The sequence below is a fragment of the Rhea pennata genome, chromosome 5 (genome assembly GCF_028389875.1).
Source record: "Rhea pennata isolate bPtePen1 chromosome 5, bPtePen1.pri, whole genome shotgun sequence".
In the NCBI taxonomy this organism is placed as follows: Eukaryota; Metazoa; Chordata; class Aves; order Rheiformes; family Rheidae; genus Rhea; species Rhea pennata.
This window is the reverse complement of record NC_084667.1, coordinates 13,442,333-13,452,722: the sequence shown is the minus strand read 5'-3', so window position 1 is coordinate 13,452,722 and position 10,390 is coordinate 13,442,333. Positions and strand designations below refer to the sequence as shown.

The 10,390-nt window shown below is 38.7% G+C and overlaps 1 protein-coding gene across 1 annotated transcript in view; it reads left to right on the top strand.

Moving 5' to 3' along the window:
- Nucleotides 1-211: 211 nt before the first annotated feature.
- Nucleotides 212-10,390, top strand: part of LOC134141300 (cytochrome c oxidase assembly protein COX16 homolog, mitochondrial) — a 47,488-nt gene continuing 37,309 nt past the window's right edge. Inside the window, exon 1 of the mRNA XM_062577419.1 lies at nt 212-340. Coding sequence (XP_062433403.1) covers nt 281-340 — 60 coding nt within the window. The 5' untranslated portion in view covers nt 212-280. The remainder of the gene's footprint in view (nt 341-10,390) is intronic.

Below are 10,390 nucleotides of genomic sequence, written 5' to 3'. Positions count from 1 at the left end.
GAGCAAGCTGCTGCCGCGGGGCCGCCAGGTGCCCGCCAGCCGCGACCGTGGGCTGCCCGGGGCGCTGCGCGACGTGGAGGGAGGAGGAGGAGGAGGAGGGACGCCGCCGCGGCTCGGCCGCCGGAGGGCGAGGAGCAGCGGAACCAAGGTTCTCCGCGCGCGTTGCCCCGGCGCGGGGAGGACCGCTGCGGCGGCGGACTCGCGCGCTCCCGGAAGTGCTGCGGAAGGGGCCGCCGGAGGCGCGAAGGAGCCGCTCGGGGCCGATGGGCCGGGAGGGCTCATGGAGCGGCTCCGCAGGCTGTGGAGGGGGCGGACGATGACCTTCGGGATCCCCCTGCTGGTGAGCAGCGCGGGGCGGGCGCGCCGGCCGCGGGGACAGCGGGGCAGGCGGCGGCCGGCCGGCAGGGGGCGGCGCGGGCGCGGCGCGGCGGCCGCTTCCCGCGGGCGGGGGCGGGAGGGGGGTGGCCGCGCGCGCGCGCGAGCCCCGCCCCCGGGGGCCGCGTGCGGAGCCGAGCCGTTGGCGCGGCCGTTGCCGCCCTCAGCCGCGCCCCAACGGCCGGGGGAGCCGGCCCCGCCCCGCCCGGCCCCGCCCCGCCCGGCCCCGCCGCGCGCGCAGCGCCCGCCGGTGGTTTCCCTGCCAGGGCTGCCCGCGTGGCTCCGTGAACTCCAGAGTGGTAGGTGAGGCACAGCTAGGTGGGTAGCTGGGATCAGAAAAGATCGGTGAAATCAGGGGGATAAAACAAAGTTATGAAATGGACGGCACAAGGTAAAATAGGTCACACGTGTCTATACTAAATGCCCAGGCACGCTAGATGAAAAATAACTGCGATGCTCCTAGGTAGAAGCAGCTTGGTGAGAAGATTCTGTGGATCCCCTTTTTTTCTGTTTAAACAATTTTTTTTCATGAAAAGGAAGCAAATCTGAAGGTGGACAAAGAATAGGGCAAAGGAAAATTCCACTACTTTAAATACTGTTATAGAAATTAATAATATCCTCAGATTTTGAACAGCACACCTCAGAAAAATTAAGTGGTCCAAAGAATGACAGTAGTACAATGACCCTTATTAAAATTAGGACCATCGTATTTTAAGTATGTGTTGAAAAGGTTAAGGTTATTTATTTTAAAGTGACATATGTCACTTGACTGAAGTTTACAGAATACAGAACTTTAGAGAAAATATAAATTGAACACATCTATCTTAAAATAGGGATAAAGGTGTTTGTAAGAAATGGGAACTAATAAAACAACTCTTACCAACTAACAACTATTATAAAAACAATCACTTGGATCAGCAAATCCAATCCCTGGTATTTCAAACAACCTCATCATGTAACATCTTTCAAAAACTGCACAGGCACAATGTTAAAGCTGTTGAGATATCCTATGCATGCATATATATCTAAAAGACTGCCCAGAACTTTGCTTCTTTGATGCAAACTTGGATGTTGGCATAAATTTTATGGATGATGCTGTAAGCAGCTTGGTAGATATGACCAGAAGAATTTTGACAAAATCTCTGAATTAAGATGAAATACAGCAAATATGCATGTAAAGAGCTAAATTTAGGAAAAGGAAAAATATGTGAAGTATAGGTAGCAGGAATGTGGGAAAAAAATTGGCTTGTAATGTTGTGAAAAAATAGAAATGTCATTATAAGATACATAAATTGATGCCGAAAGTAAAATAAATCATGGAATTCTCCTCCAGACTACTCAAAAGTTGTCAAATGCAGTTATTTTCTAGATTTGTGGTACCATTGTAAAGAAGATGATGACAAACTCTGGAAAGTCTAGAGGAAAGCATCCTAAAAGTTGTAGAATGCATTCTACTAATGAGGGAATGAGAAATTTGGGAAGTTCAGTACAGCTCTTCATGTATGGAGTATTGTGAATGTTTCTCATATCCAGTGAAGGAAGTACCAAAATAAATCAATGTTAGTGCAGACATTGGGAAAATATTTCTTTTTGTTGGGATACAACACTCATAATCCATACTTCTGAGCAGGTCAAACAACCATCTATCAGAGATGTTGTAGATATTCTCAGTTCTGCTTTGGTGCTGGGGCAAGGACTTCAACTATCCAGTCCAACGTGTGTCTGTGATTGTCCTTTTGCACGCACATGCACAAATGTGTATTAAAAGTATTTCCTCCTTTTTAGTGTAAATTAGCTTGATAATTTTTTCTATGTTCATTTGAGTTTGGCACTGTTAGAATATTCTAAGTTTAAAAGGGAATTTCTTAGTTGATCTGTAAAACCTCAAACTGACAACGTTTCAGAGTAAAATGTGTAAATCACAGTTTTCAGTTATGCTTTCTCAGGGTTTTTTTTATGAGTACCAACAGTACTGTGGGCGCTGGGAATTAAATCTGCCAGAAACCTTGATTAATGAGTGGTGTTTTCCTTAACTCTGTAAACTTTGCACACAGGGTATCTCTGCATGGCATAGCAGAATGCATGTAGGAGAGTAATGTAACCTGGCATGGAACATCTTAACAGCTTGAGAGCTACAGGGTGTGTATCCTAAAGCATTAAGATGATTACATCCGTGTAGATGTTGGGATGAACTCTAGTGACCTTACAGATATATCTGTGAAATTTGCTGTAGTATTGGAGGGCTGTACTAGCTCTGTGAGATGAAGTGCACATCTCTGTGTCAGAGATGTTGGCATTTTTATTTCCTACTATGGTAGGAGCTTGTCCTACCAGTTGTCCTATTTTTTTTTACCAGAAGAAAGAAAAAAGCATCTCCCCAACATCAGAACCTGAATATGCGTATCTGTGGATTCATCCTGTTTGCTGGTGAAGTCTGGGTCATCTGGAAGCAATGACTGATGCTCAGAAATATTTTTAAGTGGTATTTTGTTGTGCTGTGTGTTACTGAAAGTCTTACATGGCTAATATGTAGGAAAATTCACTAGATTATTATCATTTAAATTTATTTAAATGACTGGTTGCCCAAAATTTTCTTTAAATTCAATGTTCCTGATTCATTTCATTAAAAACTGATGAATTCTCAATCCTTGACTGTTGAATATTAGATACACTTTTTTCCCAGTGTTTTTAGAGGATCTGGCCATAAAAGAAGACATGGAAGCTTAGAAATAAGGAAAACTCTTCCTAGGAGTAATCGTGTTTCTGAGATCTGTTGCTGCCATCAATGTCTACGTATAAAGACTGTTATTACATTATCTTCTGATACTGTATGAAAAATGATTACTACAATTTTTCACTTTTAGATGTCAGTGTTATCATTGTTAACATCATTCTTATCATCGCCTTGAACAAGTCATAATGTTGAAATACAGGATTTTTATTAATATACATTACTTCATGTAACTTTACAGTAAAATTGACGTATGCAGAATGCTTAATTTAGATCTTAATATGCTTTTGAGAGATAAGTAGAAGTTAACATTTACTCACGAGAAGAAAACACTGGCTTCTAATATTTGAAGGTGAATTGTGATTGCTTGCAAAAGCCCACTAGTATTACTTCTGTAGCCTAGAAAAGCAATAAATACAAAAGTATTTTTAGAATTTTAAAATACTTGCTCCCAATCAGTGATTCACAAACTGTCAATGTTTCTATGACTTGTATTCTAAATATTGCGTAAGTTTATGGTGAGATATGTCCTCATTCCCTGGTGTGCTTCTGCTTTGCATCTATTTAGCTGTGTGCATTTGAATCCACAGTAGCGTGTGGAACTGTTCCAGACAAAACCATGCTCTGAACTGTCTGTGCCAGAGTGGAAGCCAGCATGCTCAAGCTGAATGGTCTTCTGTGGGCTCTAGTTTGTGCAGTCTGAATTATCTGACTTCCATCTTTCAGTTGACTGTCAGGTCTTCAAATTTTTGAGCTTATCTTTTGAATCAATGCCTTCATTTTTTTTTAATTCTTAATCTTTGAGTACTATTTTCCAGATAAACATTCATCAAACAGACACTTTTTAATATTCCAGATTCACCCCTCTGTTTCATTTTAAAATAAAAAATGTATTCATGCTGTTTAATGCTCTTAAAATGGACTAATCTGACACTTGGCAGCCTGAAGTTCCTTTCTGAGCCTCAGAAAAGAAACATAAGCACAGACTTCCCCATTTTCCACTCTGTATGCATAGTCCTGCTGTAAGTCTCCACCTTCTTCAGGGGAGGACGTAAAGATATAAGGTTAATATTAATTGTATAGTACATTCAGCATTTAGCCCCTGTCCAACACTGTCAACAGGAAGATTTTTCTGGACCAGTAGTATTTTTGTTTGGTTTCTTAGTGTAGATATGAGTTTATCATTGTTTTAACAAAGAACATCAGATTGCCATCACAGGAAAACAGTTTCTCATCACAGCGTACTTTGGCTGGATCTGAGCCTATGAGTAATGGTAACAATTTTTGTAAGAAATGGAACTTTAACTTTTTAGAATTTTAGGAAGGAAGGATAGTGGTATTCAGAAATGCAGCTTGACTCTTATAACAGACTTGGTTTTCAAACAGCTGCAGCTGCTGGGTGAAATTCCATTGTCATCTTACTAGTCCAAGTACTGTACGTGATGCAAAATGACAACACTGTGGCTGAAATTGCCCATTTTTGCTAATTCTCACACTAAGGAACATATGGGTTGCTGTCTCTTCTGTATTGTTCTCAGATTGGTTTATACTAAATGCATTTTCTACACTCTGCAACCTATAATGAAATTGACAGTTTTAATGAACAAGTTTTTTTTTTCTTCCTAGGACGTGGAATAGTAGCACTCAAAGTATGTGACCTGTTTCTGTTTTATTTTGTGGCCTGTAGCCATTCATATTTTCAACGTTCAGGATCACTGCTTTGAACTTCGATTATATTGATCCAAATAACCTGATACCTTGGATCAAGTTTAATACTCTGCACGAAGTTCCATATTCTATAAAACCTACATTATTCTACTCTACTCTGCTGTTACCAGTGGCTCCAGTTTATACTAGCTGCTCTCATATGGTTGGGCAACATGGTGTCAATGTGGTCTTATATTGACATATTTCATTTGCTGTTTTTGCCATGTAACGTGATTCAGTCCTTCTGCAATTTGTGGATTCTGTCATACACATAAGTCAGTGCATTCTCATATTTTGTACTGTATTTGAATCAAATCAGTATTAAGGCATTTGTAGTTCTTGTGTTTTTTCCCCAAAGGAGGCCTCTGACTTGCACTGAAAATAATTTCCATCTGCTGCAGAAAAGAAGAAAGAGGACACCCTATTCTGCTTGGGGACTGGAGGGGAAAGTAAGGAGAGGGAGGATTTAGTAAGTTTCTGAGAGAAGACTGCGCTGTTTTTATCCCTTTTAGCAGTTTTAGAGTTAGAGCCAAGTGTGGAAATGGCTGTGGAAAATAAACATTGAGAGTTAGTACTTTGAGGAGGATGCTTCAGGTCAAAGTTACTTGCATAGGTCTTTTGTGGGTCTGGCAGTTTGCAGTGCTGCTGCCCAAGTTGCTTTATTTAGGGAATAAATAAGAGACTTCAGTCTTCTGGGCATTCAAATTGACATCTTTCACCAGCCCTGAACTGCACATATGACAGTTCTTTAAAAAGAAAACCTCCAAAACCTTTTAACTGTGATCACTGCAAACTAAAATAAAATCATTCACATAACTGTTATGGTTTTGAAGCTGCATGATGAATAGCTGGAGGGTTTTGCTGCAGCCATACTGAAGAAGAGGCTAGAAAATTACCATGTTCTTCCCCAGTGATACATATTATAATGTTTTCCTGCCTTCTTTCCACCAATGCATAATCTGTGTTGCCAGCACGGAATATTGTGGTATGATTAATTTAGGGATTTATGACAAAAGGAATGTGATCTTGTAATCTGGCTTTCCCAATCAATGCTACAGCAGAAATGAGTCTTTCTAGCAACAGGGATGCTATGATACAGCAAATTGCTAGTGATGCCAGAGAAATAGTTTCTTGTTATTTTGTTAACCCAAGGGGCTGAAGATGGCTGCTTCCTGCTTATGCAGGAAGCAAAAAAGAAGGGATCTGCTGTAAATGTAGATTCTTGTGAGTTCCTCAGTAAACAGCTCATTGTAGTTGGTGACAAACATGAGCATTGCCATCCTAAGGTGCATCTAAGTTATCAGTCTGATGCCATCCATAACTAATTACATAACCTACATCCCAATGAAGAGGTGAACAAATAGAATTTTTAGAAAAATGTTATTAAAGAGAATTTTATGTCTTTTTTTGCATAAAACATTTATTGAGGTTGCTGAATGTATGTGACAGATGGTGCTCTTATGTCACATCCTATCTTTCATTTTATTTTGCAACATGCAGGTCTTCCATGCATGCATAATTACATTACAACATTGTGAGGGGGGGCTGTGTAGTCGCTGAGACATAAAGGAATAATCCAGTGGTGAGGTCTTTAATGGGGGGTTGTGCTAGCAGTACTGTCAAGCTGTTTGCGCTGAATAGTGTTAAGTGCTGGCTACCTAGTAAGTTTTATCATTTTTAAGATAAACTTCAGTGTAAAGAAAAAAGTGAAAACATACTATTGCTTCATCCATCTGCTGAATGCATTTAAATAACTGGACAGATGATATTAATTACATAATAACATTTCTTCTCTCCATATTCTGTATCATGTAAAACAGTAGCAGTTCCCTCACAGCTTAAAGAGTGCAGGTATTTTTGAACCTTCCAGGTTGGGTAATGTTTAGATGTACACGTCCTGTCATTTTATGAAGTAAACCAGGTATCTGTATGGTTCTAATGTTGGAATGAAGAAAAATACATCCTAATATTCATTATATGTGGAATTATTCCTCCATTTTCAGTTAACTGGAGTGTTAACTTGTGTCCGAGTTCCTTACAACTTTTTCAGCCTGATTCTTTTATTTGTATTTTATCCTGAATAGCTTCTGCTTGGATTTGTCCTGTGTTTTTTATGTCTGGACTAGTGAATGGAACATACTGGACTTTGCTTTGTCCTTGGCTTAAAGTGAGATCTTGGGCAAATTCACCCATTTTACTGCTTTTTTTTTTTAAGTTCAGAATGTTTATCAAAGGATTTAGAAATTGTTATCTCCATCTTACAAAGCTAGAAATATATGTGAAATGAACAGAATCTCTGTTCATCTGACAATCTAATAATGTTGCTGAAATGTTTTACTTGAAGTTTATCACACTTCTGATTATTCTACTGCTGTATCTTAATGTTTCGTTGTTGTTTGTATATATGCATTCTTCCATTAAGTACAGTTAACGTAAATGAAAGTAATGAGGACATCTTCCCTCATAATGCAAAGGAGAAAAGAAATGCTTAAACCAAGGGTAACATTTCCACTCAACAGATTATGTTACCAAGTCTTGTATTACCTTTTAATACTATTATAGTTGCATAAACTCATTGATGTCCCCTTGTTTTAATCTTCATTTTTTTTAATGGCCTTTGAACATAGTTTTCAAAAATATAGTTGGTTTAATAGCTATCCATTGCTGTTTCAGCTTGTGTAGATGAAGACAATTCAGGTTCAATGTTGTCAGCTAACTGCATTGATGTGCTATTGGTTGATTAAAAGTGTTCAATATAACTGATTCTGAAACCCTTATGCAATAAAATCTTAGACATTATGTTTGGTTCCTCAGAACTTTGGTCAAATAAGATTGTAAAACTTTATTTATGTTTTTTATGCATATTCTATGCTTTTGAAAATTATGCAGTATCATATAATCTTAAACCTGACCTTCCAGCATTACACTGTTTAATATTTTAGTGACATTTGTAATTTCTTACAGCATTGATGTGCTTTGGTTCTGATAAGCTGAACTGATGTTTGTAATATAAATCACTCATTGCAGTAAAGCATAAAGGCAGGTATACTGATGTGCATGTTAAGTGAAATATGCAACTTGCCAGGCTATGAAGACCTCTTATGTGGTATGAAGAGCAAAAGTAAACCAGAATCTAAGCTTTTGGGGCCTTTAGTAGCATAAAGGTGATGTGAGTAAAATTACAGTTTCAGGCCCAAACCTGCACCTAAGGAGCAGGTGTATGTATATCAACTTGTTTATAGCTACTTTATATCAACTTTCTTGTATAGCTACAAATGTGTAATGCAGTATATAATAAACTGTTGTTGTCAAAAAGTGACAGGATGTGATGAGAGGAAATACCTGGAGTAGGATATGGCTTATTCATGCAATAACCTTACGTAGTTTTAAATGGTCAAAGCTAAAGAGTGTGGTAATTCTTTATTAATTGGAAAGTGGCTCTCCTAAGTGACAGTGTATCTTTTTATTATGTTAAGTAATAGCTGGGTTGTGAGGAATAGGCTAGGTAAGGGTCTTCCTTCTGTTCATACTGCATCTCAGAATGGTATACTTGGTGCAAGTTTGTTTTGGGGCAAACTATTTTTTGATGAGTATCATGAGCAATTACTGCTTTCCATGTAGTTTAATAACTGTGTACTGAAACCCTTTCTAGTGCAGCTGTGATAGCCATTTGAAAATATGCTAATGTACAGAGATGATAAACGACAGTTTGTGACAGCTATAAACTTTTCTATACTACTTCTGATTTCTGTTTGTTAACAGTATGAAGTCAGTTATGTTAACCTTTAGGCTGTTTATTAGCATAGTACTCATTAGCAATTAAAGAAGACCAGTTAAAGAAAATTTTTCTGAGATGTCAACCATATTAGGATTCAATTATTGTCTGATCCTTGAGACTTTAAGCATTTTGTGTTATTGTATCTGCAGCTGACATCTTAAGATTTATTTAATCAAATCAGAAGTAATATTCAGGTTCCTTTTAACTATTTTAAAGACTTTCATCTTCAGCTTCCTGTTACTCTTAGTTATCAAAATACTGACTCACGAGGAAGAGGTTTTTTTTCTTTTATATGAATACCTTCTTTTCAATTCTGTATTTTGTTGATTGAATGTTTGCAAGAGCATCGTTAATTCTTTGACTAGTGATGGTGGTAGTATGGTGCCATCCGATTTTGGGTAGGTCAGATTTGTAATCACTAAAAATTACTTGTTTTTCTGATTGGAATTGTAGCTTTTTAAAATTGTAGTTCTGTGACCTAGCAGCTAGATGTTTATATCACAAAATTTTGATCTGTTTGTTTCTAATTGTCAGCTACATTCTCAGCCTTATCAAAGTGGCCAAAGCAGAAAGAGTTTTTGGATCCTTTAATGCCTGGCTGCTGGTCAAGGGTTCCCTATTCTGTGAACAGAGAAGGTTAGTTTCTGGGTTACCAACCTGTAGGCTTTGTGAGCCTTTGTGGTTTCACTGACATAAACTTGGGGTAGCGTTCTGTTTGGAAACAGCACAGGCTGTTCCTATAAGCCTTACACATTTCATGTAATTAGCCAGCATTCTGTAGAAAACACCAGCTGCAGCAATAGCCTGTAATGAAGGAACATAGCAGCAATGTGGTGTGATAAAATAGTGGGGTTTTTTTGTTTTATTTTGTTTTTGTTTTTTTTATAGCTCAGGTCCTTAGAGCATCCCTATGCCTCCACCTTCCTTAGAAGTGCAGCTCTTTGAAACCTTTTGGCCTTCTGTGCATCTGCCAGGGGACCTTAAGGGAGAACAGCAGATGGAGCCTGTCATATCAGAGCAAGAGCATGCGCCCAAATTCTTCAACACAATAGCTAGATTTTTAAGCTGATTTCTAAGACCTTAATGGTGTTTCTTAACAATACTGAATCTTGATTGATCTTTTTATTTTTAAAGATAGAGACACATAGACAATTTTATGACATCCCTCTGTCATAAGAAAGAACAGTTTATTTTTTTTTAATTCAGATTTGAAATTCTGCCTTCCCCCATTTTTCCCTTTATTAGTCTTTTTCATACATTTCACAGGTATGGAGGGAATTACAAGGCAGCTAATGAGGCAATAATAAAGATGCAGGTACGCTGGATTTGATTTCTTAGCCTACATGGTAATATGTCATTGAACCACAGTTCCAATCAGGTAGTTTGTTTCAGAAGCTTAATCGGATCCTTTATGTACAGACGTTAGTATAAATCAACACAGTGTTATTACTTCACCATTAAATTTTGAAAATGGTGAAAATAAATCCCATGACAATGAGGTAAAGGTTCCTGTACTGCAGTTATGTCAGGAAGCCATATGGGAAATAAAAAAAATGGGGGTGGTGGAGGAAGCCCCTAGAAAATTTGAGTCATGAAGCAGCTCTTTCTGTATAAGAGGACATTTGTTAAATCTGTAGGCCCAGAGAGTGTAAGAGAAATCTGACTTTCTCCTGTACATGTATTCCACGGAGGTTATTATCTTTAGTTCCTGGTGTTTCTGTTGGAAGAATAGTAGGTCCCTTGTAAATGCAGTGGGTCAGTATGCAAAGCATTTTTTTTAATAGTCCAGGCAAATCTGT